This window comes from Saimiri boliviensis, chromosome 9 (genome assembly GCF_048565385.1).
Source record: "Saimiri boliviensis isolate mSaiBol1 chromosome 9, mSaiBol1.pri, whole genome shotgun sequence".
Taxonomy (NCBI): Eukaryota; Metazoa; Chordata; class Mammalia; order Primates; family Cebidae; genus Saimiri; species Saimiri boliviensis.
Genome location: NC_133457.1, coordinates 86,503,851 through 86,524,202, shown reverse-complemented (window position 1 = coordinate 86,524,202; position 20,352 = coordinate 86,503,851). Strand labels below are relative to the sequence as shown.

The 20,352-nt window shown below is 39.1% G+C and overlaps 1 protein-coding gene across 3 annotated transcripts in view; it reads left to right on the top strand.

Moving 5' to 3' along the window:
- SNAP25 (synaptosome associated protein 25) overlaps positions 1-19,461 on the top strand; it is an 88,076-nt gene extending 68,615 nt beyond the window's left edge. For 2 of the 3 annotated variants that reach the window (XM_003933203.4, XM_039479346.2), the window contains 4 exons: positions 4,740-4,857; positions 8,496-8,621; positions 11,474-11,618; positions 18,140-19,461. In XM_003933203.4, coding sequence (XP_003933252.1) covers positions 4,740-4,857; positions 8,496-8,621; positions 11,474-11,618; positions 18,140-18,208 — 458 coding nt within the window. In that variant the 3' untranslated portion in view covers positions 18,209-19,461. Of the gene's footprint in view, positions 1-4,452; positions 4,571-4,739; positions 4,858-8,495; positions 8,622-11,473; positions 11,619-18,139 lie in introns of all 3 variants that reach the window. The other variant, XM_074406242.1, reaches the window with a different exon arrangement.
- The last annotated feature ends 891 nt before the right edge of the window (positions 19,462-20,352 follow it).

Here is a 20,352-nt window from a genome sequence, read left to right as displayed (position 1 = left end):
AGAGAAAACATGAATAACAGGCTTACATGAGTGATAAATTGCTTTGTACTTTGATAAAGAAAATACAGAGATAGCAATTTGCTGAAATCTTCATAAAAATGTAAAAATATATATTCTTTAGCACAAATGATCTCCAAAATCATCTGTGTATTATTCTCCGAGAAACAAGGCAGAATAGGATGTCTGTTTGACAGATTTCCCTATGAGACATTTAATGTTCTTGGCTAAGACATTTCAATTATGACCATACCACAGTAAATGCTGAATTCCTCAGTTAAACAAGGATAGACTGGGTTTTATCAGATGTGTGGTGAGCAGATAGATACTGATGAGAAACATGCAACTGTAAAACCCCCGAAAGTGGGTGGTTTCTGTCCAGTCTTAAATGGTACACATTTCATTTATACTATAATAGGAACTCAGAACCCCCTTAATTAGGCAGTAGGGACCCAGAAGGACCTTTCTAACTGAGAGATGAGCATGTCAACAACTATCTTCATTGTCATTAAAAATGCATTTAAATTTTGCATATGCCTTTACTTGTTTAGATCGGTAACTGCTTTGAAATTTCTCTTCAGTTATGCTCTACTAATTTTCTTTATGCTTGAGCACCAAAAGTGTTGACTATTTCTACCCCACAGCAGCATGGGAGCCTCAAGAAACAGCCATCCTTCTAAAGAACCATCCCAACCATTCTTGGGTCAGGCCAGGCCATTCCAGGTTGTCCAGTTAAATGACTGCACGGGGAAATTTCCTATGGGATTCTTGCTTTATACCCAGGTATCAGGAGACACCAGGGAGCACTGAGCATGGCAACACAGCCCTGGAAATGTACTGAGCCCTGGGACTTTTATTCCTCTAGAAAATTTGTCACCAAGAGAAGTCCTCAAATGACTTTGGCACTAATGTAGGCTTTTACCTCCATATCGCTTGTTCCTTTTGCTGGTCTTCACTGGGTTATGTGTCTGTTTTGATGCTGAAGATGTGACTTTTGGGAAAATCCCCTGGGAACAACTCCAAACTAAACAGTGAAATCTTTGTCTACTATCTGACAGAAGAAAGACAAAGAAAATCCCTGTCCAGAGAGTCAGCCTTCTTACAAGATTCACGGCACTACAAGGTGGCATTTGAAGAACCATCTCTCTAGCTAAAGTCCACTCACCAATATCTGTTATGAATGACTAAGGCTGTACTATCCAACATGATAGCCACTTAACAGCTATTGAAATTTAAATAAATTTCTATATGATCATCAATGCTAAGGGAAATGAAATTCACATAAGCAGTGTCTTATAACTAGATATACTCATGAAGGCTGCATACTAGATTAATAGTATTAACACTTACTATTCTTCTACTGATTTTTACCAGGTTGAGAATACTAAGGGCCCCATGTTGGCTTACTTAGGAGAGATTAGTAGAAATTTTGTTTTCACCAGTCATTGGAAAAACATTAGTGGAAAACATTAACATAGATCCTTGAGCATCTTATCATTGGTGGATCTATCACAAATAACCAGTGATCCAACATCATGGCAAAGAAAGCCCAAGCTCTGGCCCCAACATATAGTGTCATCTACTAGAAGACCCCTCCCTACTCAAAATGTGATTATCCTCCCAGCCTCCTAGAATAAACAGAAACCAGCCAGAGAACAAGCTTAGGGAGATCAAAAGCAGTCAACAGTGGATGGTGCGCTCCATCAGCCTCAGAGATGCTGCTGTCCGTCCCAGAATGAGAAGCTTTTAAGCATTTCCTGAGAAACGTCTTCACAGAAATCACTGAAGTGCTGTGAAGTCCCAATACACCAAACATCTCCACAAACCTAACTCAGTACACTCTAAAAATTAATCTTACTGTTAAAATTTCTGCAACAAAATGATTCCACAATATTTTTTAACTTAAGGGTTTGACCTAGAATTCATATGCAAATATATATTCAACTGATATTGGTAGTTATAAAATAGTGTTTTGAGTCAACTGCTTTCTGAATAGTTTTCTGAATCAAATTCAGCTTTGGAATTTTCTCTTTTGGTCAAACCTTTGCCAAATCAAGCTGGTAACCAATGGCAGAGCCCAGCTTTCCGAAATACAGATTTAGACTTGCCTGTTTGTTTTACCCTTTTAATATCAATTATCTAATTCATAGATACCTGTGCACCAATTCACATATATATGTTGTGAATATATAATCTCTGGAAGCACAGTGATGGGTCCCTGATATCTTTACAGCGAGTTAATATTTTGGCCAAAAAAATTTATCAACTTGCTTGGTAACCTAGGAGAAACTCCTCAAGAAGGACAGATAACTGCCTATGTGTCCCCATGCCATAATCTATGATTATTTCAGCTGCCATTAGCTGCACGCAGCATTTCTTCTTCTGATCCCAGACACCTCCTCCAATCCATCTCAAGCCCATACTCCCAAGGATCATTAGCAATTATTTGATTGGGATTTGGTATCCCTCTTGTCTGTACATATAATGATTCTGCATCTGATGATGAGCTCCTTTCCCCCGACCAGTCCCTCCACTTGAATTTTTACCTTTATCTACAGACTAATTTATTGCATTCTTAAAGGGAAACTGGAGTGAAGTTCTTAGGAAAAAAAAAAATCTCCTCACATGTAGAGTATTGCAGTATATATATTTACCCCCCAACCACTATTTTTTTTTTTTGAGACGTGGTTTCACTCCTGTTGCCCAAGCTAGATAGAGTGCAATGGTGCTATCTCAGATCACTGCAACCTCTGTCTCCTGGGTTCAAGAGATTCTCCTGCCTCAGCTGCGCCAGTACACCTGGCTAATTTTTTATATTTTTAGTAGAGATGGGTTTCACCATGTTACCCAGACTGGTCTTGAACTCCTGACCTCAGGTGATCTACCCACTGCTGCCTCCCAAAGTGATAGAATTACAGGCATGAACCACTGTGCCCAGCCATATTTAGCCCTTTTAAGGAGTTTTTTTTAAAGCCATCGCTGTGCCTGTATTTATTCAGCAAAACTTCTGCACTACCTTGCTATTTCCTCCAGGTATTCAGTGCTGGATAAACAATGATTTTTTTTTTTCACCCATCATTTAAGAAGCATAGGAGAAATAGATTCCTCATGAACCGATTTCTGCTATTTAGCCTCTCAAAAGAAAACACAATAGGCTTTTTTTTCCCCCCCAAATTCACAGTCTGGCAGTTTGGGTCACTAGTGAATGTATCTTCATTTTTTGGAAGCACAGTTCCCACTGTATAACTTAATGTGAAATTGTGTTTAAGTGATAATGTATGCCCCTAGGCTGGGAATGTACTTATCAATTGCATTCTAGGCATGCCTTTATTCCAGGAGGCATAGGCATGCATGCATGAAAATACAGATGAAAAGAGGAATGGAAATGTAATTAGGTTTTGTAATTAGACAGCCAAGACATCCATTGCTGCTTTCCTTTAATAGTCTTTTAAAAGCTGTTTTAAAAATCCTTTCCTTGAACTTGTAGTTATCACAATTTGGTGACACAATTCAAAAAATTAATCAAGTTGGTATATGTAACCCTGGCAACCTAGAAGTATGATTCATTTTTATAACTGTCGATCTATGTCTTAGAAACACTAAGGTCAGCTATACTAGCAGCAGTGACACTGTACTGTCCTATGCTCCAATCCATCACCCTACCTCCAAAGAGACACTCATTCTCCCTGCTTTCTCCCTGGGCTTGGTGTTTGACATGCCTGCCTTTATAGACTTGGAAATCACGGGGTGGAGAAGTGAAATGCCTTCCAAAACATTCATGGCAATTAAGTCATAGGATGAGAGAGGAATTGCACTGTTCCAGGACTTACAGTGTTGCTGTGTGGATGTTACTTTTTTTTTTTTTAACAGCTTTTATGAATTACATATGCACAATCAAGTGCAGACCACGGGCTACCTCTGGCTGGACAGCCACTGCTAGGAAAAGGAAAGAGGTCCATATCCATTGCTTATGATTGCTGCTGCTGCTGCTGTTGTCTCCAAAGAAGAAAATGGATTCTATTTTCTACCCTTATCTGGTTGAGGATGCTTAAAAACCAAAAGATGGAGATATTTTAAAGTTGCAACAGACACTTTCTCTAGTAGCATTACAACATAAACTAACACCCTATTTTTTTTTTTCTCCTGGGTTTCACTGGTGCCTGAGTAAGTGAATATGCTGTGCTGTTTTCCAGGACACTCAGAATCAAACAGGCCTTCGACCCCATCCCATCATGGTTGAATTACAAACTATTTTGAGCATCGTTTTTGTTCGTTTCCTTCCACCCGTACCTGTGTAGGGCAGTGGTAGCGGTCTTCAACAATGCATCCTCTTGGACAATGCATTGCGATACCTCTCCTTCTCTTTCAAATTCTGTTTCACATAGTCATTTCTCATGTTCTGTTGGAAACCCCCAAAAAATTCATTCCACACTGTCATCCCTTTGTCCTAACCAGAACAACTCGATCGTGTCGAAGAAGGCATGAACCATATCAACCAAGACATGAAGGAGGCTGAGAAAAATTTAAAAGATTTAGGGAAATGCTGTGGCCTTTTCATATGTCCTTGTAACAAGTAGGTACTGGGTACCAGCTCTAATCTGTGGCGTCCAGTTTTCTTTCTTTTTTTTTTTTTTTTTTTTCTTTTTTAATGTCAAAGTGAATGTCTGAAGTTTTGTCTTTTTTTTCTTTGTCCTTTTCCATCTGCTTCATTCTGTGGGGATAAAATACTTGTGTTTAATCAGAACAACTGGAACGCATTGAGGAAGGGATGGACCAAATCAATAAGGACATGAAAGAAGCAGAAAAGAATTTGACGGACCTAGGAAAATTCTGCGGGCTTTGTGTGTGTCCCTGTAACAAGTAGGTGCTGCCTGCCTGCCTGAAGCTTTGGTTTCCCAAGGCCCATCTCCAAGCCTTGACAAGCTCATTCCTGCCAAGCTCATAAGCAGGATGAGCATGTGGCATGCAGAACAGATCAATACCGTCTCCAATGCATTCATCTCATAGCATAGATGATATTAGCAGGAGTTACTGTTGATGCATTAAAAATCAGGCATACTACAGTGAAACTTTCACTGTCAGCAACTTTTATTGATGAACGTTTCAACATTTTCCAGAAAGTGTACCTTGAGACAGAGTCTAGCCTCAAGAAAGAGGCACCCAGGGAACTTCCTTTTCCCCAACCCCAAAGGTCAAAATTGCAGATTTAGAAAAGGCTGTGGGTAAGTTTAGAAGATGAGAAACACATATATGAGGGTTTGATTTTTTCTGAAATAAAAGAGACAGGTAATTTGGCCCAAGCAAGCATTCTATAAATTAAGAGAATACGACAGAGATTCTCCCTTTCTACTGCCCGCCAGTTGCCAAATTTGGTTAATAGATGCTGCTGCTGCACCCAGCAGAGGCAAAGAGCTCTTCGGCAAGAAGCGCTCAAGCCTTACCCAAATCGGACCCATCCCTCCCAAATTCTTCTCCTTGGAAGATCTACCAGTACACTGGCTGAAATGTTGAAATGTGTAGATTTTGCATGCACAACATCACAAAACATTCAACTGTTCTCAAGGTTCTGCAACGCTTTTTTGGAATGTAGCAGAAATGTGACATGTGGTTGTAAAGGTTTGCAACAGAGGAACCTAAAACTGAGGGTTCTGGAAGATTATCTCATTTGACTAGTGGTGGAAAAAGAAATGCATGAGTGGACTGTCCAACATGCATTTGGAAAATTAAACTCCTTATCCAGTCTCCCTCCCCCCTCCCACTTCCCCCTTTTAAAAGAACCCTTTTTCCTAAAAGCTCTCCTGATCCTAGCTTTTAGAATAGAAATTGACATCATTTTTAGCAGATTATATGACCATTCACATCCTTTAAACTTTGAGGCTGATTAAAAATATCCCACTTCCTGTTTAGGAGGGGGAGGGGCTCATATTGCAAAAAAAAAAAAAAAATTTAAGATTTGCTTTTTAAAGAATGATCTACAGTGAAGCCTGATTAACTGGAATCTAGGTAACTGGAAACCTCAGCTGCATGCTCTTTCTCCCTTCCATTTTTAGGAAAAAAGAAAAAAATTCCTATCAGAAATGTAAACCGGTTTTTCTTCCAGGGCAGTCTAGGTAGTGTGCATTGCCTCACTCAGTCTCCATCCTCCTGCAAATTCCACATCTATGAGAACCAAACAGTAATAGTTGATCTTCACAAGAAAGGCCATCAAGTAATCAATATAAATGATAACCAAGGAAAGATTCGATCTGGTTTTCTACCTTAAGACTCTTAGGCAGGAAAGTGGCTCAGGAGTCTAGAAAAGATATTCACCCATCACCCATGAAAGAAAACTTTCCTCCATGGTCCCACTGTTCATTAAGAAAGTCATATAATTCACCAAAAAAAATCATTGCCAAGCATTCCAGTTAGTCAAGATTTGACTGTATATTCCTTTCCGTGGCAACTCATCCCCAGGTGAGATTTCCATTCATTTCGCGATAAATTCCAACATATACATTTTCCCCTCTTCATCAACTGTGTGTGAAGAAAGGGTGGAGGCAGGGTCCCCTGGGATGGATTCTAATGTTCTAATGAAATGATGGCTCCTATGAATTCCACATTTGAGTGGTCACTAATTTCCTGAATGCACAAGAGACCCTAAATTAAGCTTCAAAGCTTGACTGAGGTGTTCCCTATTGTGTGTAAATAATGCTTTAAAAACCATGTGTCACAACGCAGTGGCTGGTGGTGCCCTGGACTCTCTGAGGGCTTCGCCCTGTCTCGGCATGTTTTGAGGGACTATGGTAGATGTACGGCAGTGATGTGAGTCTATGTGCAGCATTGTGGGTGCAGTGGTTTGCCTTCTTTCAGAAACGCATACTTCCCACTCCTTTGACTTTGCCAAAGATGGTATAGCCAACATTTGACATAGCAGAAAACATCACAAAGTCCATAGACCTTCTTTTAATCTGAGGAGGGAGGAGATGGGGAGTTGGAAAAATTAAAATGAAAAAAGCCAGGCTCTAAGCCCTATTAAATTTAGTCTGGGGATCTTGTTTCATTGAATGTGTCCATGGCCGTTTGGTGCAGTACATTTTGATTGCACTAAGGCCTGTGGCATTATAGATTCGATTGTGGGAGTTGTTCAATTCCATCAGTACAGCTTTTCAGTTTGTCTCCAGGGTTGCTTGGTCCCCAATCTGCAAGAATTGGAGCCAGTTTTAATAGATGGCTACAGTCCTCTGGTGAAAGAAGAAAAAAAATGTTAAATTCTGGTGTCTTAGAATAGAAAATGTGAAAATGGGACCAAAGAATGTCTCTTGTTTTGGACTAAAAAGCATGTGGTTTCTACTATGTAAAGAACCTAAAAACATCTTTGATTGCCTTTAATTACAACACCCACCAAGATATGCTGCACATGTTTCTATTGGGCACAATAGGTATGCCTGGATTTTAAGTTTTTCTCCAAGGCAGCTCAGTGAATACAGCCCATGGAGACCGTAACAGCATTAAACCACTCTCCTGTATTACAACCCCAGGATAGTTTAAAGTAGGAGTTTGGAAGCACTCTCCACCCTGCCCCTCAGCCCAACAAAGAAGCTACTGAACCTGCGTTTCAAATCCTCATGAAGGCTATTACTGTCCTGCTAGTGCCTTTTTCGAGAATGGTCAACTTCTGGAGTAGTTTGGCTTAAATGAGAATGCTTCACTTTCTACTCATGCCTGTAGCTGGTGCATGAAGAAGACATAGAGGGGTTTCCCTTTTTGGTGCTAGATGGCTTGTTCTCTCTTCTATTTTCCTGCATTCATTTCACTATGCTTCTTTTACTTTTTGTCTCTGTGGACAAAGGTTTGTACATCAATTCTGGATGTATGGTGACTGTTTGGAAGTACCGATATATTATCTAATTCAAATCACTCTAGAGGCAACGTGAAGACCATCACCCTTGGCCAACCACCAATCCTTTATGTCCTTCATGGAGATTTGGAAATGTTAGTTCCACATGTTTCGGGGAAAAAAAAATATTCCACAGGGATCTTTGCATGATGGTGTGTGAAAACTTGATTGAGGATGTTTTCTTGTTGATAGTGTGTTGCTGTGGTTTGGTGTGCACACTCTACTTGGCAGTCTTGTTTTGTGTCTGTCTGCCAGTATGTTTTCCTGTGTGTTTTGTGTCTCCAAATATAACCACATCACTAAAATAGAACTAAATGTCCTCCAGCTACCTTAATCCTTGTCTGAAATCCAAACTAAACCACAAAACAAACCAAAACAACAACAACCTTGTGGGCAAAGATCGAAGTCCACTACAGTGGACTCCATTGAAAGTGAAACGTTGAGTAGCTGAGGCATGGTGGTGGCCAACTGTTTGGGTCTGGATTATGATATATCGGTATTCTCTAATGCCTCGACTTAAAACTCTTTTGCTTGGTTTGATTCTTCGCTTGAGGAACTGACAGTTGCTGAGAGCTTGCTGCTCCACCCCTGTGCCTTGTCACTCACCCTCTCTTTTACATAGGCTTAAATCAAGTGATGCTTACAAAAAAGCCTGGGGCAATAATCAGGACGGAGTGGTGGCCAGCCAGCCTGCTCGTGTAGTGGACGAACGGGAGCAGATGGCCATCAGTGGCGGCTTCATCCGCAGGTGAGCCTCATAGCACGCACCGTAGCGGTTCTCTATTGTCAAGTACAAACAACTCCCAAACTGAGTGGTTTTCTAAAAAATAACCATTTTATTGCTCATGAATCTACCTATTGGCTGAGCATTTTTTTAAGCCTTTCCTGGCCCTTGCCTGGGGTGGGGGATCCAAAATGGCCCCATTCACTCGTCTAGTGGTTGGCTGGGGCTGTTGGTGGGGCACCTCTGTTCTCCTCCATGTGGCCTCTTCGGCAAGAGAGCCTAGGTTCCAACATGGTGGTACCAGCATGCCAAGGGGGCAAGCCTCAGTGCACAACACTTATCAAACCTTTGCTTGTATTCACTGAAGGCTCATTAGACAAAGCAAGTCACATGACCATATTCAGCCTCAATATGGCAGTAGACAGGCATCTCATTCCATGAGTTTAATTGAATAGCGCTTATAAAAGAAACTACTTACAGAGGGGTGGGCAGGGCTAATTACAAGGAATGGTGAAGCACTTCAGAGCTACCAATAGCAGGAAGCTGTTACCACCATAGTCCTGGGGGACAGGAGGAGGAATGATTATCAGAACCCAACATAGTTATGACTGTGGGCAAGGAACCATCAGTAGAGAAATACAGCCACTACCAAAGCTAGCAGTAAGTGAGAGAGGGAGATAAAGGTCCTACTCCTCACTCCTCTGGGCCTCCAGTTTCTCATTGGCCATTAGCCAAAGCCTATTAAAAGCCAGAGGGTAAGAGAACCTGGATGATACAGTCACGAGGTTAGCCTCTGAAGGTACGGAGCAAAGAAGGTCCAAGAATGGATTTGGAGTGAAAATAGAGAATAACAAGCTTTTTATTAATGATTTATTTTAAAACTTAGAATCAAAAACCAACTTAAATATCTATTTTTAAATCTCGGCCAGACATGGTGGCTCACGCCTCTAATCCCAGCACTTTGGGAGGCCGAGGCGGGCAGTTCCTGAGGTCAAGAGATCGAGACCATCAAGGCCAACATGGAGAAACCTCGTCTTTACTAAAATTACAAAAATTAGCTGGGCATGGTTTGAGTGCCTGCAGTCCCAGCTACTCGGGAGGCTGAGGCAGGAGAATCGCTTGAACCCAGGAGGTGGAGGTTGCAGTGAGCCGAGATTGCACCATTGCACTCCAGCCTGGTGACAGAGTGAGACTCTGTCTCAAAATAAATGAATCAATTAATAAATATATATATTTTTAAATCTCAAATTATGACTCAGGGACATTTTCTTTAAAAAAAAAAAAAAAAAGAAAGAAAGAAAGAAAGAAAGAAAGAAACTCAAGTTATATGCATCAGCCAACTCAGAACTCAGCTCTCCCTCGGCTCCCACGGAAAATAATCCAAGGATTCTCAAGCCTGGCTGCACATTAGAATCACCAAGGGAGATTTTTTTTTTTCTTTTAATTGAACACCTATTGAACCAGAATCTCTTGAAGTGAGACACAAGCACCTGTGGCCCATTAAAGCTCCTCAGGTGATTCTGATATGCACTCAGGTCCAAGCACCATTGAGCTAGAAGTATGTCTTAGCTGTTGATGATCATTTAAACAAACTTCTTCCTCACAGGAAAAAAGCTAGAAAGTTCTCCTTTAAGTTTTTAAGTTTTCTCTGGCCTGGGCTGTTTTTAAAACCATAATGAGCCAGTCTAGATTGAGAGTTATCATGGGCAAAGGATTTTAACCTTTTTGAACATTTTTTAGCTCAATACCATATATACTGGGGAAATTTTGGAATAAATACCTTTGTTGTTGTTTTGTTTTGTTTTTGTTTTTGTTTTTGTTTTTGTTTTGAGACGGTCTCGCTCTATTGCCAGGCTGGAGTGCAGTGGCGTGATCCCGGCTCACTGCAACTTCCGTTTTCGAGTTTCAAGCAATTCTCCTGCCTCAGCCTTCCAAGTAGCTGGGACAACAGGCACGCTCCGCCTCACCCAGCTAATTTTTTGTACTTTTAGTAGAGACGGGGTTTCACCATGTTGGCCAGGATGGTCTCGATCTCTTGACCTTGTGATCTGCCCGCCTCGGCCTCCCAAAAGTGCTGGGATTACAGGAGTGAGCCACCGCAACCGGCCGAATAAGTACCTTTTTAACTTTCAAGTTGGACTGTAAAAAAATGTAACATGTTTTGTGAGCCAGCTCCTTCCTCCCATTCCCACTCCACTCAACCTGAAACAATACTCTTTTGTCACAACTTTTTATGCTGAAATCACCTATTCACCATGCCACTACAAACCCATGGTATTAACATACGAGCAAATGAAAATCATCTTGAACAAGTAGCTCTCCTTGGAGTTCATGGGAGCAAACAGGGTTAAGGGCCAGACTGTAATTATCATTACTCTTCCCATTGGTGTCAATCCCAAATGGAAAAAGAGATGAGCATAGAGACTCTGACTTGGCACCATAAGTTTTTCATTGTATTCTTAATTTGAGTCTTAGAAATTTTGGTTGGTATTTCAGAAAGAATACTATTTCTGTCTAATTCCATCTTCATGCTCTAACCTAAAGTTCTTTCAAGTAAAATGTTTTCATACTTAAACAATAAAAATTGTAATGAGCACATGAAGGGGAAATGACATAATGGCAGGAGTGAGAAAAGTAGATAAATTAATCCATTTAGTTTACCTTCTTTAAGAATAGAAATTCAGGGGATCGAAATGCAATTGTAAACATTATTTTTTAAATGTAGAAAAGCTAAAATGTGTTTTTATACTGGATGGAGATTAAATATAGATAAAGTTGGTGCCCAGAGGACTACAGATTTCCCCTATGCTTTGGGTCCTTCGTGTTCAATATGATTCCCAACATCTATCTTCTAAAACTTGCTCTTTGGATCCCAGGGTAACAAATGATGCCCGAGAAAATGAAATGGATGAAAACCTGGAGCAGGTGAGCGGCATCATCGGGAACCTCCGTCACATGGCCCTGGATATGGGCAATGAGATCGATACACAGAATCGCCAGATCGACAGGATCATGGAGAAGGTGAGCACGTGGCGGTCAGCAAGTCACTACTGCGAGTCACTTCTGAAATGACCATCAGGAAGTGTGAAGGGCATAACAAGATCCTCAAAACACGGCCTTGAATTCAGGCGCACTGATAGCTGGAAATGTTCTTCATTTTCCAAGAGAATAATATAGGATTCAGCAACAGAATTAAAGTAAAAATAAGAGACCGAACTTAATCCATCAGATATTATCTAAGGCTCCTGTTGGCCAAGCACTGTGCTAGGCACTTTGGGCCCCATACATAGGAGAAAGACATAATCCCTACTGCCAAGAAATTCACAGCCTATGGGAGGCAATGAGCCTCCAGATGAATTTTCTATCACTCAAAATATAATTCACTAAGAGATCCACAGGTAAAAATGCTAAACAGGATTAGATAAGGAAGGATCTCAAGAGGCAAATGTTGGGAAAATCTCAGAATAAGTTGACTTTGAATTAAGGCTTGAAGTATGGTTAGTATTAATAGTTCGTCAAGCAGAGGTGGTAAAGAGAATCAGAAAATGGGGGAAGGAAGGGTCTGTTTAGCCAGGACATGATTATGATCTTTGTTTTTATAAGTGCCAAAGCTTTAACGATAATTCAAAAATATCCAGGTTTCATTTCCACTTTAACAGTTCACACCCCCAGATCTCAAAATAGGGAATTTTATATGATAAAATCGAGTTTACACAATGATACCAGACTTGGCTCTAAGATCCACAGTGTCAACGTGGGCATAAGAAAGACTGGAGGGGTAGACTGAAAAGGGGTGGATTTGGGGCTTAAAATTAGAAAAGATCAGGAAGAAACACTGGAAAGTTCCTATAACGAGACCTAGGGCACCAAAACCTGATATTCTACAACAGAGAAATCTGACATAGTTTATATTTCCTTGTTTCATACTCTTTCCTCAAGCAATAGAGGCTTGAATATTGATTAGAAACTCTTATGTCCAAATGCTAAAAAGAAATAGAACATTATAGATTTAATGATAAGTGCACATCTACAGTCTAGTCAATGTGGGTAACTTACGTTGTGTGTTTATTTTCTGGGAGATGTTGAAGTTCTTTGCCTGATATCCTAAATCTCCTTATAATAATTCATTCCATTTCGGTAAGCAGAGAAAGACACTTTTAAGATTTCTAGAATCGTAAGTCTAAATAATAGTTTCTTGGTATCCAAGCAGCCTCCAATGACTTGAAAAAGGCGTAATAAGTAGGCATCAAGGGAACACCTCGCCCTGGTGTGTTGTACTTATTCCTCGTTAAAAATATCTGATTGTATATTTTGCCTGATCAATCTGAGCACAAACTTTAGTGTTCGTTGGCAAAATATTTGTGTTTTGCTTACTTTTACAAGTAATGGCATGCTTATCACTGTTAAGAAGGCTTTCATATGATAAAGCTTTTAAAGCTGTGTAAATCAATAGATAATAGAATAATATTGAGAGTTTCAGAACTCACTAGAGCCAACACACACTGACCTAACCCATTACAGCTCAGAATAATGAACTAAGAAATCACTGCTGAGCTGCCTTACAACAGAAAAATGATTTGAAAAATACAGGAAGTATTCGTTTTATATTAATGGACCCACTTTACTTGCAGTTGCAGCTAGATAATGCATCAAAGCCAATTAGGCTTCCAGAAGGAGAGTCTTTACTAATAGAAAAGCCAAACTCTTATTGACAGAGTTGAACTTTAAGCAAGAAAATGTGTTTCTGGAAAGGCAAGATTCTGCCACTTTGTATTCTAGTTCTCATCTTTAGGGAGAAGGTTTTCTTCTAAGCCTAGTGTACTGTAAGGACAGAGACATATGCAGCTACAAGGTTTAATCAGAAGCCAGGCAGGTGGATGGGTAATAACTGTTTCAATTTGTATCAATCCTTGAGTACTGAACCATTTAGGAAGTGGGAAAGGGGTCTCATTGACTTTGAATAATTAGTTTCCAGTCAACACTTTAAAAAAACCCTTTTTTCAGAATTGAAATCCACACGTGATTTAAATAAAGTGTATTTCAACTCAACATTGCCCCAAATGATCATGTCGCATGAACTGCACAATTATTAATAGATTTCCACCTTTTCATTGAAGTTCTCATTTCTGATAACAGGAAACAGTATGCAGAAGTCTCCTGCATATCTAAGATATAATTACAATCACACTGCAGGGGTAAGGAGAGTCATGTGATGTTTCTCTCATAGTCTCTCATGACCCCAACAGCAGCTTTCACCCAGTTCTATCAATCATGATCTTTTCTCATCACTTAGATCAATAGTGTAATTTTGGGAGTCCTTAACAATGAGATTTTTAATACATCCCCATGGACTGTCAAGAAATTACTTTTTCTATTTAAAAATACTGTTTTCTGCTTAAGGGTATTTACATATATAAATGCCTAACCATATATATATGTGTGTGTGTGTGTGTGTGTGTGTATGTATAACTATCTATAAATAAATAACCAACCCCATATAGATATACATAGATATACCTTCTGAGGTTAAAGACATAATTTTTTCAAAACTTACTCAATTAGAGGCAAGCCTATATCAGAGGGTTTATGAGAACTGTTGCTAGGGAAATACCTTAGCAATGTTCAAACTTTAATTTAAAGTTACCATTGGTAAGTTAGGCATGAAATCCCAGCTACTCCAGAGGCTGAGGTGGGAGGATCCCTTGCCCTGGAGTTCCAGGCTGCAGTGAGCTATGGTCATAAAGTTGTCAGTGGTAGATGACAGCCACACACTGGAATATAGTGAGGCTGATGCTTTAGCAGTCCTCACATTCTTCTATCAGTGAGGAAACATAGCATTTGAAAGCTAAAATTTTGAGTGCTAATAGGGTTTTGCCAATCACCAGCTCTGTGACCTGGTTACTTCACCTGAAGGATAGTAAGAGTACCATTCAAACCCATCAGAACAGGCTGAAAGTCTGAACTGGGTTCTAAAAGTTACCTGCCATGCTCTGAAATTGAAGAGATTCCCAGAGTGTTCAGAAGATGGGCTGAACAGCTCCTTCTAACATTTTACTGGCTCTCTGGTGGTCATCCTGGCCTTTTCACAAGGACGAACATGTAACATATGTTAGGCATGCCAGCAAATTTAGAATTTTCTAAATAGAAATATAAAAACTGGAATGGGACAGATGTCATAAATAAAGTCCTACAGCATATAAGTAGGGTGATCATAGGGGCATTCTTCAAATACCAGGAAGACGTCTAAAAGGAGATTCCAGACTTTTGTCTAAAAGGAACTAATTCTTTTATATAATAAAGATGCAGTACTTTCTATGTCAGAGACTACATGAGGTGGAATTTTCATATGCTTCAGAAGTAAGTTAGGTGGAAATCAGAGAGGCTCATTGAACATAAGTCTGTTTCAGCCCCTCCAAAATCCTTTGAGGATATACAGAGTAACCTCACACTTTACTTCAAATATCCCCATGTGAAGTCTCCTCAGTGCATTCGTGTACAGGAAATCCTAGAATGTTTGCCCTCAGAAATGCCATTATTTTTAAATGCATTATTGTTCTTATTTGAGCTTTTCTCAGAGTTCAGTCTGGCAACATAATAATTCAATCTACAGGAACATTTCACATTGCTCTGATCCTGTAATTTCCCATTGCACTGAAGTGCCATTATTTCTGATACCATTTGTAGCTAGAAACAGAGGGTTTAAGAACCAGGTAAAATTGGAGAGATTATCCGTTTTCCAGTGGAGAAAGCCAAGGTCAAAAATACAAGTCCGTAGTTCAAAACAACCAAAATAAATGCCTTATCTTACTATGTAAATCTTGGTTTTAAAAGTCAAGTCTCAATTATCCAAACAGATGGCAGAGGACTATTGCCAGGTAATTCAAAGCTATGATTAATCTAGAAATGTTTATTTTAACTTTGCAAATATCTGTTTGAACATGGATAATTCTAATGTCCCGGGAATTCACAATGTGAACTGAATACAGAAGATTCAGTTCAGTAGAAATTGGGAAGTACAACAGTAGGTGCAAAGTTGGTCATCATTGAGTGATACTGGTTGACAGAAAAACAGTTTGGATTCCCCACACTGCCTCGAAGCCTCCTCCTCTACTTCCCAGGCTGTAAGAGGATAGACAGCATAACCAGTCAGGGGAGGACAAAACAATAGCCTCAACAGAATCGTTGTCTTCCCCTCTGCTTGCTGATGCATTTTTCTCAGTGGCAATGGGAATCATTCATATCCTAGAGTTTAAAGATTTATCTTGGCGGCAGCCCTAGGTTTCATGTTGCATATACAGCAAACAACCCAAGCAGTAAAGAGATCAACCAAGAGACTAAAGCAAGCCAGATACAAAATCATGGTAAAATGTGCACCTGTTAAAGACAAGACAGTTATTAAACTTGTAGATATGAGTCTTCACATTACAAGATGAATCATTGGTCTGAAATCTTCAGTACACATTAAAAACTAATAAGCATCCTAGAAGCAAGCCAAGTTTCACATGGTAACAATAAATGCAAGATAAACTAAAGAGCCCTTCATTTTTGCAAAACGTTATTCCAAGCACATTATGTGTATAAACTCATTTGATCTCAGTAAGTGATGAATAGTGTGGACTCTGATTCCAGGTTGCTAGCATTCAGACTCTGATTTCTTCATTTATTAGTACTAAGACTTCAGACAAATTGCTCAGATACTTTCTGCCTGCTTGTCTAATTTGAAAAGGAGAGCTAATAATAGTACACATTTTCTAGTTGATATTGTTAATCTTGATGTTGTCAAAGTTTAATGAGTGGAGCATAATATGAACACCATGGGGTTTGGGGTTAAAATTTTTTTGACTCCCCCAGAATTTAACTACTAATAGCCTACTGTTGACTAGAAGCCATAATGACCTAAAAAGTCCATTAGCATATATGTTTTATGTACTATTTACTGTATCATTACAATAAAGTAAGCTGGAAAAAAGAAAATGTGATTAAGAAAAATCATAAGGAGAGAAAATACATTTATAATACTCTCGTATTTATTGATATCATCAGTTTATATCATTTGTTCACAAGATGAATCATCAGTCTGAAATCTTCAGTACACATTAAGCAATTCAAAATATTTTTGATATGTCCTGACTTTTTTTTTGCTTCTTGGGAGCACTGCTAGCATCATTAGTGGCACTTTGTATGGGTGCCATGATGTTATTCAAGGTTTACAGTATTGTGCTAAACACAATTTTTTTAAAATGTGAAAACTGCAAGAGATCACTTTTTACTGCACTATGCAATTTACTGGAGAGATGGTGAGGATGATTAGCATCACAGAGCATTTGAAGCGGACGCTCACAACCCTTGAGTTCACCTTAATAACAGGTGGTGGCTATGAAATTATTAGAGTAGTACAGTATGGACTGAGGTTAACTTTATACAGCTATGATTTAATACTGCATCTTTACATTTCTCTTAAATGCAAATAGTGCCATACATGGTCTATGTTTGTTTAAGTCTTATATATTTTAACTTTTCATAATAGATTTGTATTTTATGGTAGTAAATAATAGAATAGACTAGTATCTACATATATTTTATGCATTCATGACATGCCTAATTTTTTCTTAATTTTTAAAATATTTCTAGTTACACATTCATCTGCAAGTTTGTCTTACTTGTCACAAATCTCCGAAGTATTTTCCAATAAATTTATTGAAAAAAATCCCAGTTAGGTACAATGGCTCATGCCTGTAATCTCAGCATTTTGAGAGGCTGAGGAGGAAGAATTGCTTAAGCCCAGGAGTTTGAGACCAACATGGGCAACATAGTGAGACCTCACCTATACAACAAATAGAAAAGTTATCCAAGCATAGTGGCCCATGCCTGTGGTCTTAGCTATTCAGGAGGCTGAGACAGGAGGTTTACTTGAGCCCAGGCAATCAAGGCTGCAGTGAGCCATGGTCACAGCACTGCTCTCCAGCCTGGGCATCAGAGCAAGACTGTCACAAGAAAGAAAGAAGGAAAGAAGAAAGAAAAGAAAGAGAAATCCACATAAAAGTGGATTCACACAGTTCAAACCCATAATGTCCAAGGGTCCACTGTGCATGTTCATGCTCATTAGCAATATTTTTTATCATTCTCAGGTAGGAGACAAGAAAGCTGAAGATCCAAGATGTAATTTGTTCAAATTGACACTGCTAATAAGTTAGCCATGGTTTGAATCTTACTGTATAAGAAATGTAATTCAACTTAGTCCAACAGATGTGAATGTCTACCATAGATATCACTGAGTGTCATTCCAGGATAGAAAGATAAATCATATATAAACCTATGTTCTCTGGTAGCAAAAAATATTAAAAATGAAAATTAAGCTTCTACAGTCATGTTCAAGTACAGCCATAGCCATCATTCTGGGAAGACAAAAGAAAGAATGGCCCATGCTGACCAAGGAGGTCTTAAGTGGTTTCACCCAAGAGGAAGCATTGAAGCTGGACCCAGAAGGGTGAATGGATTTGTAAGTGATAACCTGAGTTCTGTTTCTTTTCCTCCTTTTCTAGGCTGATTCCAACAAAACCAGAATTGATGAGGCCAACCAACGTGCAACAAAGATGCTGGGAAGTGGTTAAATGTGCCCACCTGTGTTCCCTTCCGAATGCTGTCGGGCAAGATAGCTCCTTCATGCTTTTCTCATGGTGTTACCTAGTAGGTCTGCGCACATAACACACATCAGTCCACCCCCATTGTGAATGTTGTCCTGTGCCATCTGTCAGCTTCCCAACAATACTTTGTGTCTTTTGTTCTCTCTGGGTCTCTTTCTTTCCAAAGGTTGTACATAGTGGTCATTGGGTGGCTCTAACTCCTTTCATAAAATGTCTTGAGTTTCATTTTTCCTTTTCTCTCAGTGGCATTTGCTGAATAACAACAATTTAGGAATGCTCAATGTGCTGTTGATTCTTTCAATACACAGTATTGTTCTTGTAAAACTGTGACATTCCACAGAGCTACTGCCACGGTCCTTTCTTTGAGTGTCAGGCTCTGAATCTCTGAAAATGTGCTGTCTTTGGTTCCTCATGGCTGTTATCTGTCTTTATGATTTCATGATTAGACAATGTGGAATTACATAACAGGCATTGCACTAAAAGTGATGTGATTTATGCATTTATGCATGAGAACTAAATAGATTTTTAGATTCCTACTTAAACAAAAACTTTCCATGACAGTAGCATACTGATGAGACAACACACACACACACACACACACACACACACATCAAACAACAGCAACAACAACAACAGAACAACAAAGCATGCTCAGTATTGAGACACTGTCAAGATTAAGTCATGCCAGCAAAAGTGCAGTAGTGTCACTTTTTTTCCTGTCAATATATAGAGACTTCTAAATCATAATCATCCTTTTTTTTAAAATAAAAAGAATTTAAAAAAAGTTGGATTTGACACACTCACCATTTAATCATTTCCAGCAAAATATATGTTTGGCTGAAATTATGTCACATGGATGTAATATAGGGTTTGTTTGCTGCTTTTGATGGCTACATTTTGGAGAAAGCAATCTTGCCGTGAAACAGTGTGGATGTAAATTTTATAAGGCTGACTCTTACTAACCACCATTCCCCCTGTGGTTTGTTATCAGTACAATTCTTTGTTGCTTAATCTAGAGCTATGCACACCAAATTGCTGAGATGTTTAGTAGCTGATAAAGAAACCTTTTAAAAAAATAATATAAATGAATGAAATATAGATAAACTGAGATAAATATCATTATAGCATGTAATATTAAATTCCTCCTGTCTCCTCTGTCAGTTTGTGAAGTGATTGACATTTTGTAGCTAGTTTAAAATTATTAAAAATTATAGACCCCAGATGATCTGCTCCAATTTCTTCATGGACCCGTCTGATTTTTGCACTCACACAAGAAGAGGAAGACTGGCTACCCTATCGCAGCTACTAAAAGTCAGTTCTGTGCGCCGAGGACAGCGTAGGGGAAAATAGAAGGTTTAAGCATGATTCCAGTGGCAACTGACTTGGCTTGATTCTCATAACTTGTTCTAGAATTACCTTGTGAATTCATTGTTGGCTAAGGGAGAAAATGAGTTATCCAGAAGACACAGAAAAAAAAAATTCATAGGAAAAAACTCTATGATATCCAGTCACGGCCCTACATAGATTCAGGTATATCTGGTGTCTGTCAACTCCAGTATTCTTTCCTTTTTACAGAATCTCCACCATCTAAAATTGAGGGCTCCTCTGTCACATCACCACTGACTCCATATTTTTTTAAACAGCTTTACTGACTCACTGTAAAATTCACCCATTTAAATATATAATTAAATTTTGTTGTATATTCACAGAGGTGTGCAATCTAATTTTAGAACATCTTTATCACTGCCACCAAAATACCCCATATCTATTAGCAGTCACTCCCATCTCACTGCTCCCAGCCCTAGGGAACTACTATGTTTACTAGTTCTCTCTATAGATTCGCCTATACATTTCATACAAATGGCATCATACAATGCGTGGTCTTCAGGGACTGGTTTCTTTCACTTAGTATGTTTCCAAGGTTCCTCCATGTCATATCAGGATCAGTACTTCATTCTTTTTTTTTTATGGCCAAATAATATTCCATTGTATGCATACGATCCCATTGTGTTTTTACATTCATCAGGTTGTGAATATCTGCATTGTTTCTGCTTTTTGACTGTTATGAATAACGCTGCTATGAACATTCATGTAAAAGTTTTTGTGTAGAT